The 23,362-nt window shown below is 35.2% G+C and overlaps 1 protein-coding gene across 43 annotated transcripts in view; it reads right to left on the reverse strand.

Moving 5' to 3' along the window:
- The window catches only part of Bent (projectin protein bent), a 96,175-nt gene that overhangs the window by 28,649 nt on the left and 44,164 nt on the right, over positions 1 to 23,362 (reverse strand). For 37 of the 43 annotated variants that reach the window (XM_070294243.1, XM_070294242.1, XM_070294234.1 and 34 more), the window contains 33 exons: positions 23,048 to 23,086; positions 19,563 to 19,713; positions 19,061 to 19,297; positions 18,705 to 18,841; positions 13,980 to 14,105; positions 13,689 to 13,833; positions 13,467 to 13,606; positions 13,250 to 13,394; positions 12,985 to 13,126; positions 12,777 to 12,901; positions 12,333 to 12,686; positions 11,923 to 12,129; positions 11,528 to 11,836; positions 10,796 to 11,386; positions 10,193 to 10,498; positions 9,761 to 10,063; positions 9,186 to 9,470; positions 8,635 to 8,946; positions 7,985 to 8,287; positions 7,560 to 7,841; positions 7,155 to 7,454; positions 6,722 to 7,024; positions 6,120 to 6,401; positions 5,597 to 5,902; positions 4,927 to 5,229; positions 4,468 to 4,769; positions 3,942 to 4,221; positions 3,512 to 3,817; positions 3,115 to 3,389; positions 2,714 to 3,020; positions 1,519 to 2,400; positions 935 to 1,234; positions 303 to 584 (listed from right to left, as the gene is read on the reverse strand). In XM_070294243.1, the coding sequence (XP_070150344.1) occupies positions 303 to 584; positions 935 to 1,234; positions 1,519 to 2,400; positions 2,714 to 3,020; positions 3,115 to 3,389; positions 3,512 to 3,817; positions 3,942 to 4,221; positions 4,468 to 4,769; positions 4,927 to 5,229; positions 5,597 to 5,902; positions 6,120 to 6,401; positions 6,722 to 7,024; positions 7,155 to 7,454; positions 7,560 to 7,841; positions 7,985 to 8,287; positions 8,635 to 8,946; positions 9,186 to 9,470; positions 9,761 to 10,063; positions 10,193 to 10,498; positions 10,796 to 11,386; positions 11,528 to 11,836; positions 11,923 to 12,129; positions 12,333 to 12,686; positions 12,777 to 12,901; positions 12,985 to 13,126; positions 13,250 to 13,394; positions 13,467 to 13,606; positions 13,689 to 13,833; positions 13,980 to 14,105; positions 18,705 to 18,841; positions 19,061 to 19,297; positions 19,563 to 19,713; positions 23,048 to 23,086 (9,067 nt within the window). The remainder of the gene's footprint in view (positions 1 to 302; positions 585 to 934; positions 1,235 to 1,518; positions 2,401 to 2,713; positions 3,021 to 3,114; positions 3,390 to 3,511; positions 3,818 to 3,941; positions 4,222 to 4,467; positions 4,770 to 4,926; positions 5,230 to 5,596; positions 5,903 to 6,119; positions 6,402 to 6,721; positions 7,025 to 7,154; positions 7,455 to 7,559; positions 7,842 to 7,984; positions 8,288 to 8,634; positions 8,947 to 9,185; positions 9,471 to 9,760; positions 10,064 to 10,192; positions 10,499 to 10,795; positions 11,387 to 11,527; positions 11,837 to 11,922; positions 12,130 to 12,332; positions 12,687 to 12,776; positions 12,902 to 12,984; positions 13,127 to 13,249; positions 13,395 to 13,466; positions 13,607 to 13,688; positions 13,834 to 13,979; positions 14,106 to 18,704; positions 18,842 to 19,060; positions 19,298 to 19,562; positions 19,714 to 23,047; positions 23,087 to 23,362) is intronic. The other 6 variants (XM_070294233.1, XM_070294229.1, XM_070294225.1 and 3 more) reach the window with 1 other exon arrangement.

The raw sequence follows: 23,362 nt of genomic DNA on the forward strand, positions 1-23,362 counted from the left end.
TATACAATATTAAATACTTGCAATACATATTTAACAAAATAAATTGCGAGATAAAATTTATTTATGATAAAATAATAATTATTTTTTTTAGTTGCAACGGATTAAAGAATTTATATATAAAGTATAAGCATTTGTAAGCTTCTCAAAAGCCAAACTGATTAATTTTATTTTTTGTAAATTCCTTAATTTTGGCATCAGAGCATCAATTATGTGTGTGTGCTCTGATATTAAAATTAAAAAACTTATGAAAAATGGAGTTATTTAGTTTAACCTCTAAGAGGTTTATAGAAAAACTGACTCACAGATAACGGTAACTTCGACTTCGGCAGTGTCGGAACCGTGTTGATTGACCGCTGTAATTTTGTAAGTGCCGCTATCCTTGCGCTCGGGCTTATCATTGAAAAATTTACTGTTATAAGGTACGTTCTGTATCCTGCGGTGTGTGGTCTGCTGAATGCTCTTGTTGTTGATCACCCACGTGACATCTGGCGGCGGCTCGCCGATGATCTTGACGTCAAAGTGAAACGCTTCGTTCTCGCGTACTGTTATGTCACGCAGGTTTCGTCTATCAATCTTCGGTGCAACTGCAAAGCAAAAATCAAAAGGTAATTAAAATTATAATTAATAAATGCAGTCCTCGTGCTTATTAATATATTTTAAAACGTCGATTAATATATTTTAAAAGTTTTATATTTCGAAATATTTTTACAAGTATTTTGTTAAATGAGTAGTTGAAACGAATCATTTTACTAAAGAAATGATACGATTTGAAAAATTGATTATATTTTTTTAAATGAATATAAAATTTCTTTTTATTAAAGAACAATATTTTTCAAGATTTAAAAAAATTAATAAATATAAAATATGTATATATAAATAAAATATAAAATTTACATTGCAAAAATTAACATTGCAAATAAGTTTAAAAACTTACGTCTTCGACTCTTGGCGGTGATTGGTTTGCTGGCATCGGATGGTTCACCAGGTCCCGCGGCATTGACGGCTTTGACTCTGAACTCATACTCGACACCCTCGTCGAGATTGTCGACGCGACCCTTACAATCCGGTCCGGTCTCGCAGGCTTTGATCCATTTAGGCGCGCCCTTTTCTCGCTTCTCAATTACGTATCCGGTAATTGGAGATCCGCCGTCTTTCAACGGCGGAGTCCATCGCAGGTCCACGTGATCCTTATCCCAGTCGGTCGCTTCCGGACGTCCTGGTGCGCCAGGTTCATCTGCAAAAATAAAATTAATGTTTTTTGTCTGAAAGACGCAAATATAAATTTTCGGAAATTATAAGAAAATAATTATATATATAAAATTTTTTCTCATTATAATTCAAAATATATTTTATTTTAAAACTAAATATATATAATAAAAATAATAAACTAAAAATTCTGCTCTCATATATAATATTCTGTATCGCGTAAAATTTTAATAAAATAAGTTTAAAAATTAAAAGTTAAATAAAAGAATAGATCTTAATATATTATCGAGAAATTTTGAGAAAAGATTTTACCATATGGATTCTTAGCGACGATTCCATGCTCCGTCTCCAACGGTTCGGACTCGCCCTCCGCGTTCACAGCCGCGACTCGGAATTTATACTCCTGTCCGGGCACCAAATTTTCCACTACCATGCTAGGTTCTTTGGTTCGTGCGACCGGTATCCATCTGCTGGTTTCTGTGTCCATTTTCTCGACCACATAATGATCCAAAGGCGCGCCGCCGTCGTCCAAGGGCGGATTCCATTTGAGGGTGCAACCTTCTTTGTGCACGTCGGATACTTTCAGCGGTCCTTCGGGTTTACTCGGCTTGTCTAATACTAGAATCTCGATGGACGCTTCGTCTTTACCGGAGCTGTTCTCCGCCTTCAAGGTCAACGTGCCACAGTGCGCTCTGGTCGCCGACGAGATTACGAACTTGGTTTTATAGTCCTCCACCTCGATGGTGAGAACGTTACTAGACTCCTGTTTGGCCTTGTTAAGGAACCAAGTCTTGCTTGGCGGCGGTTCGCCTGTGACTTTGACATCCAGCCGAATAATGTTGCCGGCCTTGATAGTGATGTCCTTCAGGTTGGTGCGGTCGATCTTGGGCGCGGCGTAACGATCCTTAGCGGTCAGAATATCGCTGGGTTCGCTGGGCTTGCTCTGGCCACCCTTGTTCACAGCTTTAACTCGGAATTGGTACTTTTGACCTTCGATGAGATCTGGCACTCTGGCTTCGGTCTTGTTGCCTGGAACTTCTACGGCCTTTTGCCATTTGCCGTACTGGTCCTTCTTCTCGATAATGTACTTCTCTATGGGAGCGCCACCGTCTTTCTTCGGGGGCTTCCATTTCAAGTCTGCATGATTCTTCGACCAGTCTTTCAATTCGGGTTTACCGGGAGCATCGGGCTCGGCTATAACAAAAAATAAAAGCTTCATAAATAATGTGACAGTATAATATTTAAATATTATAAGATGTATATAAGAAAAACTTTTTTTAATAATTTGCATGTTTTTACAAGCGAATATAAATTCTGATATATATATATATATATATATATATATTTTTTTTTTTCTAAACAAAGAAAATGTTTGAAATTTTTAAAACAAATTTGATTTTAATTTGATCAATTATTGTAAAATTAAAATTGATAAAGAAAAAAGAAATTAATGGAACAACTGCAAATATAAAGAATGCCGCGAATATAAATAAGCGGAGTTACTCACAGTAAGGATTCTTCGCGGTTGTCGGTATCGACGTTTCCAGAGGTTCGGATTCGCCCTCGGAATTAACAGCTTTGACACGGAATTGATAATCCTTGCCCTCGTTCAGACCGGAAACATCTGCCTCCGGTGTCTTGCTGGTGCCGCATGGTACCCAACGTCCTGTATCTACATCCATCCTCTCGATGACATAATGATCAACCGGCTCGCCACCATCGTCATCGGGTTTGTTCCACTTCAGCTTGCAACCTTCGGCCGTGACGTCGGACACTTCGAGCGGTCCTTTCGGTTTGCTGGGTTTGCTCAGCACCTGATGATTATCACAAAACAACATCAATTAGATTAATTACTTAAACATACTTGACGAGCGATTTTTATAGGCTAATTCACGTAAGTAAACAAACCTGAAGCTCGACGTCGACTTGATCGGTGCCGCTGTCGTTCTTGGCGATGACGGTATAAGTGCCGGTGTCCGAGCGCTGGAGCTTACTGAGGATGAACATAGTATGATAATCCTCGTTCTCGATCTTAAGTCGGTCCATGCTCTTCAACACTGCGTCCTTCAGCTTCCACGTGACGACCGGAGGCGGTTCACCCTTGATGTCGGCCTCAAGCCGCAGCATTTGGCCGATTCGCATGACTTTCTTCTGAAGGTTCTTGCGATCGATGTGCGGTGCCACTGCAAACAGAAACACGCATTGATATTATTAGAATAACTGATTAAAATTAAATTTAAAATTAAATAATTAAATTTGATAAATAAATTTAAGCATAAGATGAATAAATATATTATCTATTTACAGAATCGGGGCTTGGCGACGACGCTCTTCGAAGTGTCGCTGGGTTCACCAGGTCCGGCCCTATTGACCGCCACAATTCTGAACTCGTACTCGTGACCTTCCTGGATACCGTCGGTCACTTTAGCGGCTGTGCGATCTCCCGAGACCTTGGCGACATCCACCCACTGTCTACCCTCTTTGTCTCGCATCTGTACGATGTACTTTTCGATCGGTGCACCTCCGTCATCCTTGGGCGGGGTCCATTCGAGATCGACAAAGTCCTTGTCCCAATTCTTGAGCTCCGGTCTACCGGGCTTACCCGGTTCGTCTAAAATCAAGAAAGAAGATGTGTCAAACATCATGTAAAAATATTCAAAGATCCTGGCTTTTTATTGCAAATAATCGTAGATTCCAAATTGAACATTTTATACTCTATATATATATATATATACCAAACGGATTTTTGGCTATAATAGACTTGTCTGCCTCCAGATCGTCGGACTCTCCTTCTCGATTGACGGCTTTCACGCGGAATTTATAAGGCTTGCCCTCTTGTAGTCCGGTGATGGTAGCTTCCGGTTCGGTGCTACGGCCGCAGGGTATCCATTGTCCCGTGAGAGGATCCAGCTTTTCGATCTCATAATACTCGACTGGTGAGCCGCCATCGTCTTCCGGTTTGTCCCACTTAAGCTTGCAGCCATGCTTATTTACATCAGTCACTTCTAACGGACCCTGAATTATAAAAAAAGTGTTAATTAGAGGATAATATATTATTCATTTTCTAAGTTTAATTGATAATTAATTAATTATTGTAATTTTAAACACTTCTTTTTAATCTTTTTATATCTTTTAATTTTTTATTTATATCATAATATCATTTTTTATTAAATTAAATTAAATTAAATTATTTTATAAATATTTTATGCATGCAAATTATAATTACATATATGTATGTCCAGAGTTCAAAAATTAGATTACCTTTGGTTTGCTAGGCTTGCCGAGAACGGTAATTTCTACCTCGGCGGTATCTTCGCCGACCTCGTTCTTAGCCTTAATCACGTATTTGCCGGTGTGCGCTCGTTTAGTTTTCAGGATGAAGAATTTAGTGTTATAATCAATGTTGTCGATTCGTATAGTATCATCTGACACGAGTTCCTTCTCCTTGAAAGTCCAAGTCACTTTTGGTGGTGGTTCGCCAATTATGTTCACGTCTAGGGTCACGGTGAGGCCGACTTTCACTGTTATAGCTTGCAGATTTGTACGATCAATGTATGGTTTCACTGCAACAGTAAAATAAAATAAAATTAGTAAAAAATGCTTATTATCGATATAGAAACTTATAAAATTTTTAAATAAATTGTTATATATATAATATATATATTTTCTTTTCTATGATATATATTGTAGTCTTTAATAATAATGTAAAACTTTACTTACGCCAACGAGCTTTAGCAGTATGCGGATTCGTGGCCTCGCTAGGTTCACCAGGACCAGCCTTGTTGACAGCGCGTACCCTGAATTGATATTGATTGCCCTCTTCCAACCGAGGAACTGTGCCAGTACATATGGGCCCTTCAACTTCAGCGGCTTTGACAAAGTTACTACCAAACTTATCTTTCATCTCGATGATATATCCGGTAATTGGTGCACCGCCGTCTCTTATCGGTGGCTCCCACTTAAGTTTCACCATATTTTCCGACCAATCAATGATGTCTGGGAGTCCAGGTGCTGCCGGAGCATCTGAAATATTTTAAAAAGCATTTTATAAGTTTATATATACTTTAAGAAAATTAAAGAAATTAAAATATATATATATCTATATAACTGAAGAGAAAAATCATCATCTTTTTAGTCGATATTTTTACCGTAATAATAATAATCACTGTAATAGAATTGAGTAAGATTTTATCTATTGAAAGGAAAGAGAATAATATATTATCTATAATATTATAATTATTGAAAACAGTTACTATTTATAAATTGTACTACTAGTAAAACAGAGTATACTACACACAAATTATAGTATATCTAAAATTATATTTAATCCAGAATAGAATTATATGTAAAAATAAATACAAACATTATAATCAAGATTATAATACTATACCGTATGGATTTTTGGCTACGATGGCGACATCGCTTTGCAGAGGTTCCGATTCACCCTCCTCATTCACAGCCTTCACACGGAATTCGTATTTGTGGCCGGGTTCCAAGCCAGTAATTGTATGCTCCGTTTTATCAGGGTCCACAATACCAGCCGGTACCCACCGACCTGTCGTCACGTCCATTTTTTCTACTATGTAACTGGATAGAGGGAGGCCACCGTCGTCCTTCGGCTTGCTCCATTTCAATTTGCAACCCTCCTTGTGTACATCCGTCACTTCCAATGGTCCCTCCGGTTTTCCAGGTTTATCTGTTAAAATCAATTAAAATTATATAATATAAATTAAAGTTATATAAAGTTATATATATGTAAATATATGTATATTATATAATTCGCGCCTCTTTTTTGGATAAAAGTAATTTTTATCCTAAAAGTTTATTGTTTAGTTAAAGAATATAAAAAAGAATTTTTTTTTTTTAGATATTTGAATTAAAAAGAGAAATATAGACAAAATTTATTTACATACCGAGAATATTAATCTCCACGTCGGCTTCATCTTGTCCGGAATCGTTTACAGCTTTGATGGTATATTTGCCAGTTAATCTGCGACTTGTGTTTGTCAACTGGATCTTAGTGAGATAGTCTTCGTTATCGATTTTAACATTTGCTCCGGTTTGGAGTGGAGCGTCGGCGAAGCTCCAGGTAACCGTTGGAGGAGGTTCACCTTCGATATCAACCTCCAATTTTATTAATTGGCCTGCTCTGACTTTAATAGTCTGCAGCTTGTCACGATTGATATGTGGTTTCACTATAAAAAATAAAGTATAACATTATTGTAAGTTATTTTATTATAACTATTATGAATATATGAATCTTTTTTTATTTATTCATATTTCTTATTTTATATAAAATATGAAAGATAAATCGAATTTTAATTTATATTAGAAAATTTGAAATTAAAATAAATTAAATTTGAAATAAACATTTTGTCATTAAATTATAATAAAGTTTTAATTTAATTTCGTATTTCCAACTTATAATTATTAAGTATGTGGAATTATATATATATATATATAATAACTAGAAATTACTCTTTTAATTAACCAGTTAACAAAGTAAAGTACTTACGGAATCTTGCTTTAGCAACGTGTGGTTTGGTCGGATCACTGGGCTCCGACGGTCCAGCCTTGTTAACAGCGCGAACACGGAATTGATAAGTAGAACCTTTTTTCAAGCCGGTAACGCGACCTTTAGGTTGTGGCGAGTCCGTAACGACAGCTTCCTCCCATTGCGAGGAAGGTTTCTCCTTCTTCTCGATGATATAGCCGGTGATCGGTGCACCGCCGGTGCTTTTCGGAGGTTCCCATTTAAGATCAACGCGATCGACGTCCCAATCCTCCAGTTCTGGTGTTCCGGGTTTACTTGTGACATCTGTCAAAAGAAAATCATATTCAATGTAAATTTATTATATTTAATATCTTATTCTTGATTAATTTATATTTCGATTAATTTATTCTATCCAAAAATTTCTTATTTATTTGACACAATATTAAAAATTTACCGTAAGGATTCTTCGCGAGCGTGGAGCCGTCTGTCACGAGCGGCTCCGATTCTCCTTCCTCATTCAAAGCCTTCACTCTGAACTCGTACTCATGCCCTTCTTGAAGACCCTTTATGTCCATCTCGGTATCCGCGGTACGACCGACGGGTATCCATCTGCCGGTCGATTTGTCCAGTTTTTCTACTTGATAGCCAGTGACCGGTTTGCCGCCATCGTCCTCCGGCTTATCCCATTTGAGTTTGCAACCGTTCTTCGTAACGTCCGACACTTTGAGCGGTCCTTTTGGCTTTCCGGGAGCAGCTATGTATAGGAATAAAATAATTTAGATAATTTAAATTTAAAAAAATTTTTAATAATATATCAAAATAATTTTAAAAAAGAGATACTTTTGCGTAAGCTACTCACATAATATCGTTATCTCGACCTCTGCCTCGTCCTCGCCGTGAGGATTGACAGCCTTGATCTTCCACACGCCGGTATTCTTCCGCACGCTATCGGAGATGGTGAGTTTCGTATTGTAATCGATGTTGACTATCTCAATGTTCTCGGCGGATTTCATCTCGTTGCCGGCGTGATACCACTTGATCTCTGGTGGTGGTTCACCGCGCACGTCCACGTCGTACTTGACGGATTTGCCGGCTCGTACGACAATTGGTTTCAAGTTCGTTCTGTCGATCCTCGGTTTCACTGAAGCGGGCAAAGTTGTACAATACGACATTATTTTACTTATATATATATATATATATATATATATATATATATATATATATATTAGAGCGAAAAAATGTAATAATCTTTTATAACAATATCTTTTTTTTGCGAGAACTTACGAGCCTTGTGCTTGCAGATCTGCATCTTCGATGCATCTGACGGCGGCGAGGGTCCGGCTTTGTTCACAGCGATGACTCGGAACTGATATTCACCCCTTTCTTTCAAATCAGGTACTTTGCCCTCAAGTTGATCCCCAGGCACCTCGATAGCTTTCTCCCAATCAGGCTTATACCGATCTTTCTTCTCGATAATGTATTTCTCGATCGGCGCACCTCCATCGAACTCGGGCGCAGTCCATTTCAAGCTTATGGACTCGTTATCATAATCGGTAATCTCGGGGGTTCCAGGTTTCAAAGGTTCGTCTAAAAAAGAATTGTATTCAATTAAATTTCATTCTAAATTTATCGTGAATTAATATACAAATTTAACACGCTAAATGTAACAGAGATAAATTATATCTCAAAAAATATATTGTAACTTGTTAATATTTGATATTTAACGCAATTAAATTTTTAAATTGAAATCTTGAAAAGATAGTTGCACATAAAACCTATTTTAATGAAAAAAAAAAGAATTTTAAACTAATTAAAGATTAATTAAAGATTAACTTATTAATAAATAATGCATAATATAATTTTCTGAATATTTATTCAGATATTTTGATAAATTAAGATCTTTATATACATTTCAATGAAAAATATCGATATACCATATGGATTCTTTGCGATGACGCCGCGCTCGCTTTCCAGAGGCTCCGAATCGCCCTCGTCGTTGACAGCTGTCACCCGGAATTTGTATTCGCTTCCGGGATTCAGGCCAGTCACCTCAAATTCCGTGATCGGCGAATTTCCAGGTATTTTGCCCACTCTGACCCACTTTCCGGTTTTTGTGTCCATCTTCTCGATCTCGTATTCTTTGATCGGCACACCACCATCATCCTCCGGCTTTTCCCATTTTACCTTGGCCGTGGTGTTGGTGACGTCGCTTACTTTCAGAGGTCCTTTAGGAGCGCTCGGTTTTCCTGCGACAAGAGATTTAGTGCTTGAATTAAGACTTTTTTCTAATATCACCTATTCTATAGCATTTTTATTTTATTTTTTTTTTTTTTTCAAAAATCGTGTAACTAATGTAAGAACTAGATAAAAAAATATTAAACTTTAATCAAGTTATACTTTAAACTGTTAATAAATTATTGCATATATATTTTAATTTTTAGATTGCATCTCGAGGAAAAATCAAGTTTGAAAATTAGAGATTTACCGAGTACTGTGAGTTCGACAGTTTCCTCGTCCTTGCCGTTAGCGTTTTCGGCGATTAGGGTATATTTTCCGGTATCCTTGCGCATCGCATTGACGATTGTGAAATTTGTATGATAGTCGACATTGTCGATCTTGATGCGTTCGGTAGTGGTTAGCGGGATATTATCCCTCCAGATCCACTTAATCTCTGGCGGTGGTTCACCAGACACGTCCACAGACCATTTATGCGTGCGACCAGCTTTAATAATGATGGACTTGAAGGTTGTTCGGTCGATTCTTGGTCTCACTGAAAAAGTAATTTTTAATTTTAACAGTTGAATATTCTTTTTATGAATTAATTAGGCAATTTTTTTATTTGAGAAATATAAAATATTTCCAAAATATAGCATATTTAATTTTCTCTTAAAAAAATAAACATTTAACAAGAGTAAGATTATGTAGGTGGCAAGTTTGTATATAATTCTGATAAATTACTTCATTGCAAAAAGCAATTTTTTGATAATTATAAAAATTGTGCTAAAAGAAGGAGGAAATGAGGGAAAAGATTTAAATTAAACTATAAAAATTTCAACTTACAATTCCTATGCTTGCAAAGATGATTATCCGTGGGATCGCTGGGCTCGCCAGGACCGGCCTTGTTGTGAGCGCGAACGCGGAATTGATACACCATCTTTTCCTTGAGACCTTCAACTTTAGCCTCGGGAGTCGCATCGGTAGTTTTCATCACTTCGATCCAGTCGGCGGTGAATTTGTCCTTCATCTCGACGGTGTAGTGAGTAATTGGTCTGCCACCATCGCTTTTTGGTTTCTCCCATTTCAGCGACACGCTGACATTGTCGTAGTCGAAAATCTCCGGCTTGCCAGGCTTGCCAGGCTCATCTGTCGAAAAATATTTATAAAACATAAAACACGCTGTTCTAATATATAAGAAAATTTAATTAAATTAATAATATTTTAATTATCTAATTTAAAGTTATTAATTGTCAGCAAAATCAGATACGTCCTTACCGTAAGGATTCTTCGCGAGAATAGCTTCCTCAATCTCCAAGGGTTCGGACTCGCCTTCCTTGTTGACCGCTTTGACGCGGAATTTGTACTTCTTCTTGGGCGTCAGGCCAGAGAACGTAAAGGTCTTCTCGTTGGGGCCGACTTCTCCAGCTGGAATCCATCGTCCGGTGTCTAAGTCCATCTTTTCCAACACATAGCCCGTAATATCGGTACCACCGTTGTCTTCGGGTGAATCCCATTTGACCTTGACGTGATCGGCGCGGACTTCTTCTACTTTGAGCGGTCCTAGCGGAGCCGATGGTTTGTCTGCAGGGGAATAAGATGCAATGATTATATTCGAGATACTCTAATAAATTTTATTCTTCAAAGCTCTATAAACGAGATGAAAACAAATGGAAAACTGCTTTTATATAATTTTAAATAAATTTCACACTGTTTTACTAATATTTAATCTTAAATTTTGTGTTATTGAATTATCTTATAAATTAATTAAAATTATTCTTTAAAAATATTTCCTTTTTTTACTGACATTTCTATTAAAGAAACATCAATCGATACTTTTACTCGAAACGTCTCGTACATTAACAAACACGATAAACTTACCTAATACGACGACATCAGCCATGCTCTCGCATGTACCGGAACTGTTCGTCAACACTAATTTGTATTTTCCGGAATCAGGTCGGGTAGTCCTTCTGACCGTCAACACAGTATTTCTCTCGTACTTGTCGATCGTGATCCTTTCGGCCGCGTCTTGGACAATCTCCTTCTGGCCGAGCAACCAATGTACTTCCGGATCCGGCTCGCCAGCATACTTGATATCGTATTTGATGACCTGGCCCTTTTTGACAACCAGGTTTGTAAGACCTTCGCCAATGATGTACGGTTTAACGAATCGGCATTTGGCGATGATTGGTTTTGTGGCGTCGGATGGTTCACCAGGACCGGCCTTATTTACCGCCCGTATTCTGAACTCGTATTGCGTGCCTTCCTTTAGACCGTCAATAGTTGCTTGAGTGACGTCGCCCTCGATCTCCTTGCCCTTCACCCACTCCTTGCCGAATTTCTCTTTGTACTCGATTACGTAACCAGTGATCGGTGCACCGCCGTCATTATCTGGTTTCGTCCACGTCAAGTCAGCATGATCTTTATCCCAGTCCGTTACATCGACGTTTGTCGGTTTGCCTGGCTCATCTATAAAGTGTCGACAAAGCCCTTTGTTTTTTTTATACTATTTTAAATTGGCATATTTATGAATAGTAAAATCAGAATGTAAAAATTTTTCATATTAGATTATTTTGGATAATTTGGTTAATATAAGTTCGATAAACTTACCCCATGGATCCTTGGCCAAGACAGGCTTGGCGAACATTGCCGGTTCGCTGGAACCAAGCTTGTTTGCGGCTCGTATGCGGAATTTATATTCCTTCTTCGCAACAAGATCTGCAACTTTGTAGACACATTTCTCGCCCAACATGACTTCGCCCACGTTATCCCATTGAGATTTCAAGCTAAGATCGAGACGCTCGATGATGTATTTCGTAATAGGAGTACCGCCGTCATCCTTGGACGGCTTAAACGACACGACGCAGGAGTTCTGGAAAATCTCATTGACTTCGACATCGTACGGTGGAGATGGAACGTCTGAAGAGAACAATTTAAAAATAAAAAAAAATACGAAAGAGAGATGCAAGATTTTTTAAAAATAATTTTTTTAAAATGTTATGAACCTTGCATAACAATGTTGACGTCTTTTACTTCTTCGCCTTGGTTGTTACCGATCTTTATCTGATAGATTCCGGATGACTCGCGCTGAGGTTTCTTGATCTTATACGTAATTTTATCCTCGCCGACAACAATCTCGACTTCCTTGAGAGGTAGCGGTTTACCATCCTTCATCAGTTTTGCTTCCACTTGACTCTGCTTGGTGCCATCGACTATATAGATTACAAATATAAATGTTACAACTTGCAATCCAGAACATATATTTACATATTGTTATATTTTTTTAAAGTTCTTTTATATTTTACTGTCTTCTTATTTTAATTTATGCAAATTATAAATAAAATATAATTAAATATCAAAATATAATATAAGTATGTAAAAATAAAATGTAAATAAAATACGAGAGAGCCATTACCTTTGAAAGGCACAACAAAGGTCAGTGGTGCACTGCAAGGTCCTTCGACCTTATCGGGGAAATCGACGATAGGCTTGCTCTCGCCCTTCTTCACGGTGACCTTGCAGCTGCTAGTCAGCTGACCGCTCTCACACATGATCTCACCGTCGTCTGTCATCTCCACTTTGTTGAAAACTAACTGATGTTTACCACCGCCGAGATTCTTGATCTCTACTCTCTCGTTGGGCTCGATCTTTTGGCCGTTGAAGTAGAATACGGCCGGCGCGGTCTGATCCTGAAGCTCGACATCGAGCACCAGCTTCTCTCTCTCTATCGCAACCGTGTCCTTCAACTTCTTATTGAAGCGATTGGCGTCTGTGATTTTTGTACAAGAATACATGATTTTAATACTTTTTTTCCGAGATTGAATAATTGAGGATAAATCAAAGTAACTTTGTTACTTACAATTAATCACGATTTCGGCTTCCGTTTTATCAGCGTTGCTCACACAAGAATACAGCCCGGCATCGGTGACTTTGCAATCTTTAATGATGAGCTTTCGTTTCCTGCCGTCCTCCTTGATTTGCACTCTGATAGCGCAAGAAATTGTTTATATAAAGCATTCTTAGAAGAGAGATAGATAAATGGAAAATAAATTATTAATTTAAAGTACCTTTTGTCAGATGTGATCGCTTGGTCACCCTTAAACCATTGAACATCACCCGCAGCATCGTCGAGTTCGCATAGCAAGGTCAGTGTCTCCTTTTCTACTAACTGCTGATGCTTCAACACTTTGACAAACTTGTAAGGATATTCTGAAGAGAAGAAATCATCATTAAATTTTGTAAGTTTGACAAAATGTTTTAAACAAAATCATATTATAGAAAAAAATATTATATATATTATATATGTTATAATATTAAAATTATATCTCTTACCGACTACAGTAAGAACAGTATCGGTCTTATCCGTCTGTTTGCTTATCTTGCAAGTGTATTCGCCACTATCCTCGAGGGTTGCGCTCTTGATCGTTAGCCGACATACGCCGGACATGTCTTTGGAGATACTGTATTGGTCTCCATCCTAAAGAACAACATTTAACATCGCGAAGTGTCAAAAATACTATTTCGCTCGAATTTTTACTGCGATAATTACCTCGAGTTTTGTCTTGCCTTTGTACCAAGAAACTTGTGCTAGATTGGAACTGACCGTACACTCCATGTAAGTCTCGTGCTTGGTGAAGCCACTGCTTTTCTTCGGCAGCGGTTTCGTGAACGTATACGTTGGATCAGGTTCTGAAATTTTGAGATATTATAAACATATTTTTTTCTATAACAAATATTTAATTAAAAGCGAGAGTTTAGTACAAATATATACCGTCCACGTTGAGGAATCCTGTGCTGGATACCCCGGCAATTTCGATCGTGTATTTTCCAGTATCTTCGACTTTAGGTCCAGTAATGATAAGCTGATAGCAATCTTCCTCGTTTTTGAATTTATATTTGGCCGATGCGAATAATTCCTGTATAAAAAACAAATAATCAAAATATCATTATTTGTTCTACTTTGAAAATATATCATATATAAAATTTTTTAATTAACTAAATTTCGCAGCAATATAAAAATAAATAATATTAAATAATGGAATAAATTATTTCTTTCACTCACGTCCTTTCGGAAGAACCATTTCGGTTTGCAGTTCGGTTTCGAAAAGTTCGCTTCGAAGACGACCTTCTTGTCTTTGCCCTCCTTGGCATATTGGTCCACCAGTGGCTTCAGGAAGCTCTCTTGTTTCTGCAAATGAGAGAATCATCAATCAACCATGAATCATATTCATGAATTTAGCCGAGGAATTCCACAGTAGTAATATCGTTCAACATCGACAGCTTTGCCAGGCGATACAATAAAAATAGAAGAAAAAAATCGATGAAAAAATCGAAAAAACGCCGTCGCCGCCTCTCCGTACGAGCAGACGACAAAAAAGACAAAGTTTCCATGAATATTTCGAGAGTGACTCTAGAAAAAAAATATTCTAGAGAAAAACATGGAAAAATTTGCAAGAAGCTCGATCGATCGTTCGTCGGCTGGACCGGACATTTTCAAGCCTGTAACTCGTCATGCTTATATTACTGTTAAGATTGTTAAACAGTTTTGAAAAAGAGAAGAGTCAGAGTAGGGTTTCTCGAGAAGATTGTTCGTCACTGCTCGAGGAAGATACGCGAGAAGATAATTGCTGAAGAAGCAGCCGCTTACGATACATTCAAAACACGACATTGATGATAAAAAACATTATATATTTGATATTAGGAATTCCAATTGTGGCTATCGTCTCGTTTTTTCAATCAGTTTAATACATTGAAAGAAGTTTTTAATAGCTCTATTTTATAAAATTAATATATGCACAATATCAATTTTAGAATCTAAAATAGAAATAAAAGTATTAATAATTTGAAGATATATATATTGTGTGTAAAATTAATTCATAACATTTGAACACCACACTTTTATATTATAATATAAGAAATATTCTAATAAAAAATATATATTTCAAGTTCAATTTAATTTATTAATAATTATTAATTTATTATAAAACGTGTTCCTGTTTTTTTAATTGTCTAAATTAACAAAATGCTTCATTATAAAAACGGTCACAAATTAGAATCCCTTTAAATAAGTTTTATAATTATACAGAATGTGTTTGTCGGAAGAATAAGAGGAGAATTAGAAAAGATAAAGTTATATAAAGATTGAAGAGAGTGCAATAGAGTGGAAACAAAGTAACTTCGATTTTAAGAAATTAATTGAAGGATAATAAAGTTCATTAATCGAAGCCACAGAAGAGAAGTAGAATTTGAGGAGAAACGATTAATTTTTGTACAAAAGTATTGTCGGGTGAAAGAATGAGAGAGTTCTCGAGCGAGTCAGAGAAAGAAGACAAACAGATCGTCGAGTTTCGGAGACTGTTTGAGACAAACAGCGACAGGCAAACATCGACAATCAATATCACGTGATATTATCGATGAAATAATTCGATTCACGTAAAAATCGGTCCAACCTCCGTCTTGGTGAAGTGATGCAGGATCGGCCAGTCGGGAATTAATTCGGCCAGAGATGGCCTACGCGATCCACTATTCTAAAAACAACAAAAGGAAAATCCGCAATCACAGTAGCTTCTCCTGACGCGGTTGTCAATCTTACTTGCTGATCGTTTTCAGCGAGGAGCCCCGATGGGCTTTTATTCAGAATTTGATTGTCATTGCTATTTTACAGTTTTGTAGTTTTAATTATTTCGAACTTCCTGAATAAATCATTGCTGTTATAAATTATGCATAATTAGCACTATATATAGTCAAAATCACTAAATAATTATATATAACAGTTATAATATATGTATACATACAATTACAATATATATAAAGAGTTACAATAATTATTAAGCTACAAATTATTACGGAATATTATTTAAAATATATTATGTTAAAACAATTATTAAATATAATGTGTAGTTATTATTTTTAATTAATGATGGCTGTTTACTTCTAATTGCATCAATAGTTTTGCAATTTTGCATATGTATAAGTCATATAACTCAACACAGCGAAGTGCGATAACAAAAAATGTTTAAAATGCCTTAAATCTAAATAATTTATATAATTTATTTGAAAATGTGAGATAAGATTAAATATCTACATTGTTAATACTTTACTTCAAAAATACGAAAGCGTATGATCACATGCGTGATAATAAGAGTACTTGGTCATTTTTAATTAAGCCAAGCATGAGAAGCGTGGACGATCCAGCCGCGATTTATTAATTTTTATTTCTGTTACGTAAATTTATATATTTACATTTCTGTTTTATATTATTTTACAATTTATAGAAATTATTTGGAAAAGCGCAGGCCAAAAAGGGGAAATTCTCAATCGTGAATAGTTGCAAGAATTCTGAAATAATTCATCGAAAATTATAAATCTTAATTTAATCATTATGTTTTTCGCAAAAATCTGATTCGATCAATTATAATTTAAAAATTCTTGCGATTAACTGGCTTTTGTCATGTTTTTACTGATTTATTTGATTTGCATCCTCAGTGAAATCAATGTAACATCCGTTTTAATAAAACAAAAAGATCAATCGCAGTTATATATCTTTCAAGCGCCCACATTGCGCAAGAATTGATCTCTTTGTAACAACGCGACGCAAGTTTTTCTGTCTTAAATTTCACTCAAAGCATCACGAAAGTTTAGAAAGTTCAAAGAACACGGGTATTCTGGCAAATTATAATCTGGCAAATAACATAAAATAAATCTTATTTTATTATATTATTATCTTTTTTGTAGTTTTAATTTATTTTTTATATAAAAAAAAAAGTAATTTTTTAAATCTATAATATATATTTTGAGAAATGTTTAATTAACCTGAATACACCGTGCAAAAGTCTTGCGGGGGCAGTTTTGTTTCGTGGTTTTTGGATTTTAATGCAAGGATGTGTTGCTTTAAAGATTTTTTTTTTTTCGCGAACCTTCTCTTTGGCGCATGTCGCTAGTTTTGGCCAGTCGACGATTAGCTCCTGCAAACTTGGCCTGCGCTGAATGTCGAAGATGTCCTGCATGCCCGGATATACACACACATTATGGTTAATGCCACTCTTATAGCCACTCTAATAGCAAACATCAAAGAACTCTGATAAAAAAAAAAAAAAAAAAAAAAAAAATATATATATATATATATATAAAAGAAATTTAAAAAAAAGCAAGCTAATTTTTTTCGATTGTATAATGCGCTTTTTATATATGAGGCATGTGTTAAACATTTTGATTAGACATATGAAATTGCGGAATTGAGTATATCAGAGTTCTTATCTTTTATTGCGATAGAGTTCTACGCGTTTAGAGATAATGCTTCCCTCAATATAAGATGTTGCATGCAATAAATTTGGAATGTTGTCAATTTTATTACATGTTTCCTTGACAGTTCATGTTCTTTTTCTTTCACTATAGGCTTTCTTATTACGTTAATAGTGGTTGCTTGTTAATAAAAAAATGTAATGATACAGTGTAAAAATATGCAGCCAACCCTCAATATAAGCATGGTAAAATAATCTATAATATAATTTACATATTTCTTTGAGGAAAAAAATATCAAATATTAATCTTGCGTGTGAATTTTTATCAATAGTCAGCGATCCAAGTTAAATGACATAATTTGAAATTCGATTAATAATTTGCAACATCTGTATTAATCGCGTAAATTGAGAGAAGTTGTAGTTTGCAGCATTAACTCTAAATCATACATATACATAAAAGTGCACACGTTAAGGATAAAAAAGAAAGTTATATCGCTTGTGCGACAAAGGCAGAGGAAAACTGAAGAACTAATTGACACAGTTAAGATTTATTCTCACGAGAATACAATTTTTACTCTTCTAATAACAGTTAAGATTCAATAATTTTAACGCTAACAATATCCTGATTATTCTCGTAATTATTTATTTAATTTAGTAACATTAAAAAATGCAGAAAGTAGACGGTGAATTCTAATGTCTTGTCAGTGTTCAAATGTTCGTCATCGTTATATTTTATCATCATCATTTAGGGTTCACTAAATAAGGTCGTTAGAAAAAAACCTTGAGCCAGCTCCAGTTACTTTCACTCTTTTTGTCTAGAGAAATTCGAAGGATCTCCACACCCTCCGTCATGATCACTATATCCTCGCCTTCTTGAAACCAGCTCGGTCCATGTAGCTCGTTTTGTAACGGCTGAGAGAACAGAGGTAGAGAAAGAAAAGAAGAAGAGAGAGGAACGTATAAAAAGTACATTCCGAGATTTCAGAGATACACCACCGCGTAAATTATGTTTCAGCAAATCAACAATGCGGTGAAGTCGTTGTTAATTCTATGCTAAATAAAAAAAAAAATTACGCGTTTCTTTAAATAATCATCTGACAAAATGTTATTCTGTAACTTTATTTCAAAGTGAAAGAAGATGAGAAAATTCTGTTAAACAGAAGCGTGTCTTAAATCTTGTGACATAATCGACGAATTAATAATAAATAGATAGATGGCGTTTTTATGTTATATATTCATGTTATTATTGCTATATTACTTGTTCCCAGGCTGTTAATGGCTAAAATTGCACTTGCACATCAATGTTATGTATATTACATCGATGATTTACGATTGTAAGTACAATGCGTAACCAACTTCCTCTTAAAGAACGTGAAACGATTCTGTTCAGATTAAACCTATCTCAAAGTCAATAATATTCATATAAATTAATTTCATTAGCGTTCTACGCCAATTGAAAACTTATTAAATTTCTTGCAAAATATTGTTTATATCATTATTTTCACATACGCGCATATATATAGGTACAACCAAACAAGAATACATACCCTTTCCACCTTCTTTAACGCCGGCATGGGCTTCTCGACTTCTTTCAAGTCTACCTTCTCTTGCTCAGCTTCCTCTCGTCCCCATTTTTGATACTTTCTCTTCTTCAACATAGCACGGAAGTCCATGCCACTGGCGTCTATTATAATAAAATTCGTTTATTGAAGATAAAATTTAGGGCTTTAATGCAACTTTTCTACTACTATATTGTATGAAATATTAAATTTAAAAAGTTCATATATATAATATAGTATTAAAATATTTTTAATTATAGATAAATATTAAGTGAAAACGCGCGCCGTGAATATTTTATATTCGATTTTCAAGCTTCGTCGGCAGTTAGATTAAATCAACTCACCGGAGACATAGAGCTGCATCTCGGCAGAATCCTCCCCATGGATGTTACTCACGACGATTTTGTAAGTGCCCTCGTCGTTGGGCTTCGTCTTCCTCATGCAGAGGGTGATCGTGTTGGTCTCCGAATCCGTGAGGAACTTGAAGCGGCCACCCTCGATAATCTCGGTGATGCCCTTGTAAAACTTGAAAGTTGGCGCAGGTGTACCCTCCACCGCGACGGTGAGATACGCCGTCGAGTCTGCAAAGAATGTCAATATAAAAACGTTTTTCTTTATTGTAGCCGCGAACATTACATGGCAATTGAAAATATTATATTAAGTTATAATATTTATATAATATTATAATTTATTTTTATAATTCTGTATCAATATATATAATATTGAGTGTAATATTATTTACACACTCGTAAACACCGTACAAAAATATTAGAATTTGAAAAAAAAAAAAATGTGTTTTCAAAGCTTTAAAGTCTGATAGGGTTAACGAGGAACAGAATGCGTTACCTTCGACGGCGGAGTACGATTCCTGGACATCGACGATTTGGGGTGGTCCGGCTGGTCCGACATCTCGTAGAGGTGTGCTAGGCTGATTGATCTTATTCTCGAGGTCCGCCACGCTGGGTCTTCTGATGTCCGCTGTGCTCGGACGACGACGCTGCGCCATTAAAATGAGAATGTGAGCAAACTTTTGCACACTCTTTACCTCTTCGTGTTTCACATAGACATTCGACAAGCTTTCGAAAGAAAGCAAGAAAGTTTGAAGTACGACGCGACATGGCAACTTCCGTCAATCTTCTATTAATTAAGTTTGATTTTACTTCGAGTAATATCGTAGAATCAGAAATGCAAATTACAATTCATTATAATCAATGGATAATATTACATCGAAAGTGATGATTAAATACATTGAATTATTTCTTAAAAGCGAATCTTTCAATTTTGATTTTGTATCGATACAAATTAATTTGCATAATTTTATTTCTCTTAAGATTTTTTTTTCTTTTTTTTGTAAAAGAGAAGATAATAAAAAAAACGGAAGATGCCTTTGTCGTTCGAAAAATCTGCAACTCATGCGAGCATTCGCATGAAAGCATTTATATACATTTTCATAATCATTACTTACGTTTATTTGCATTAATTTATCGTTATTTACAATTAATAGTTAATTCACATTATTAGTTGGCGTTACAATCGTTAATTCACTGTGTATTAGTTACAAAAGTTGGATAAGATTCAATATGATTAGTGACAATGCCACAACAATGTTCTTTTTTCAGGATATGCATTGATTAGCAGATGGAATTGATATGTGAACAATTTTACATGATGATTTTTCCGACTTTCGTATTAAATTCACCAACTACATGACTCTGTAGCCACTGCGATTTCAAGGATTTTGCTGGCTTATTTTTAACAAAAGTGTGATTCTTACTTTATAAAAAATAAGCAGACTACACTTTCGATGTTTTCAATACTTCGTCTTTTTATATATTATAATAAACTCTATATATTTTAAAGATTTTTTTATATAATATCAACTTCTCTGTCAAGAGAATATTTTAAATATTAATGTGTTAAACCATTAATTAAACAGAATCCCTTGAATACGCATAGTCGGTGCGGAAACGCAAAGGGAACATATTAATAACTTAAATGAGAGAATGAAGAAAACAGAAGAGCGTAAACAAAGATTTTTTTTAAAAGTTAATGTGATTGATCCAAGAAACAAACATAAATGTAATATCAGAGTTAATGTTTGAAAAAATTCTTACGCCTCTTCTGTTTTCAATCTTAAAAATGAATAAGGAATTCATTCGATCGATAGTGAAACGTGTGAGTTTCTACAATGTTATGAGCGCGCGATATTTTTTGTGCGTCGATACATATTTAATTGTGCGTGAAAACGTGACAAACGCAGTTGTCACAATGCCGATGCGTGAATCGCGAAGCGAAAGTGCGGATCACAAATACGTGTGAAATGAGAATTTTGAAGCCCACGTATATAATAGTTAATAATTATTTACATAAAATCATCGTCGGTCTAAAAATTAAGGTGAGATTAGGTTGCACTGGAAGGGATAACTTTGCGCCACGGGAAAGAGAAAGATACGAATAAGAGAGAAATTAAAGAATTATTTTCTTTTTATTTAATAATAACGTTAAATAAAAAATATATTATTATTTTTATTCATTGTAGTTATCCCTGCTAATGCAATTTATCTTATAATAATGAACTACGATGTTGTTAACGATATTCTTGATTTCTTCTCCTAAATAATAGCTGTCAATGTTAGGTATGAAGATACAGAATCACAAGGAAAACGAAAGATATAGAAATTTGGGGAAAAAAGAGAGAAAGAAATGTGAATTCGAAGTAATGAGTATGATATGAGCGATCATTTTTACTGCTTGGTGATACTAACGCGGATATATGAAAATGATTGCTTACTCTGTGAATCGATCTGATCCTCGTTACATCAACTAAATTGCCGTTCGTCTAACGGGAAACTAAATGATTAGGATTATTTACAAATAGGCACGTTCAATAGTAAAATATCTACACGCACAATTACGATGCCACATTTACGAATCGGAGCGAACAGGATTTATCTCCCGTTCTTAAAGTAACATCATATTTGTTGCGATAAAAGTGAGAATATTTTGATCGAATCTACTTGATACATATAGTGTGAGCACGATGGATATGTTTACACCTATACATAGAGTTCTACACGAATAAGTTATTTCACACATATACCTCTGACATTTATATATACAATATATATATATATATATATATATATATATATATAGGAGCAAACCGCTCGGTTTCAAATCTATCGCAGTGATATGCAAAATCGCAAAATTGATAAACTTGAATCTCCAACATTAATTTTTTGTTTCTCGAAACAAATTTATATGTTCATTTGTTAAATCGTATATAATCAAATAATTTCACGGATATAAATTATTTTATCAACGCAACACATGATTATGTCATTATATATTAAATTGATCAAAGTCCAAACATTCATTATAAAATAATTTTTAAATGTTTTCTTTTCTTTAATCAATCACACACGTATATATCATGGATGCTAAAGTCAGATTGCACTGCATCGCGACAGGTCCGATACCGAGTCGCATTGTGACTACTTGATTTTTAATGGTGGTAGGTTTCACATAAGTAATTTTTCTAGATAACAATAAAAAAGTGGTAGGAAATATTTCGTAATAATTTTGTTTCTCCTCGATTATTATAAATAATATAAGCTAATACCAATCTTACCACCATTATATATTCGTATCTAAACTGCATCTACAGCCGCATAAAATGTACAGGTGTATCCGCTCGAACTAATAAGCATAATTTCTGCAACGCCGTTGAGACGAGCTTACTCAAACGCTCGGCATTAAATCGATCTATATATATACGTGCCTGTATTTAATTTTAATTACGAATAATAATTTCCGCATATAAATCGACATAATACGAGAGCGCCGTTTAATAGCACATCGTCGGCGTTGATTATCGCGACAAGTGCTCTTTGCAAAATATTTATAAACACATACAGATTTCGAATAATATTCAAAACGTGTGTTTGCCCATCAAATTTTTTGGCTAATTCGACGATTCGAATCCCTTCTTAATGAAAAATATAAAGAAAATAACAAACCCCTGCGTTGTAAAAAAAGTCTCATTTTTAAACTGATTTTAACTTTAAGTTCTGACAAAATTTTAAATTGTAAATTTATGTTTTTGTTAAATTATAATCGCCCCTCGATATTAATCAAATCAATCCGCAAACAAAGTTATTGGAATGTTATTCGAAAACATCCTGTATAAATAGTTTCCAAATTTGAAGCACGCAATAAATATAAGAAAAAAAAAAAAATATCGAGATAACGTACGTATAAAAATGTACATGATATAAAATAATATAAAAATATACATATGCGTACACGCACAACAGAGACATTGTGCTAACCTCTTTGTCCTGCAGCGCGCCTGGTCGGCCGGGCTTAGTCTGTGTGTGGTGCGTGAAAAAACAAAAGATGAGATAGAGACAGAGGTAGAGACATAAAAAGGGGGACAGAATGAGATTAGAGCTCGAATTCTGGGGAAAGACGGGCAATTCACACGGTGGTGAACTCGTACAGGGCGGGGGCTGTTCGATGCGGGAAGATGAGAGGGCGTCTTTATCAATGTGAGAGAAAAAAAGAACTCAGATTATTGATCAGTAAATTATTTGCCAATGTACTCTTTCACGAACATGTAAGAAGTATTAAAAATTGATATTATA

This window comes from Polyergus mexicanus, unplaced genomic scaffold (assembly GCF_030449975.1).
Source record: "Polyergus mexicanus isolate NDT 795.1 unplaced genomic scaffold, iyPolMexi1.0 SCAF_4, whole genome shotgun sequence".
In the NCBI taxonomy this organism is placed as follows: Eukaryota; Metazoa; Arthropoda; class Insecta; order Hymenoptera; family Formicidae; genus Polyergus; species Polyergus mexicanus.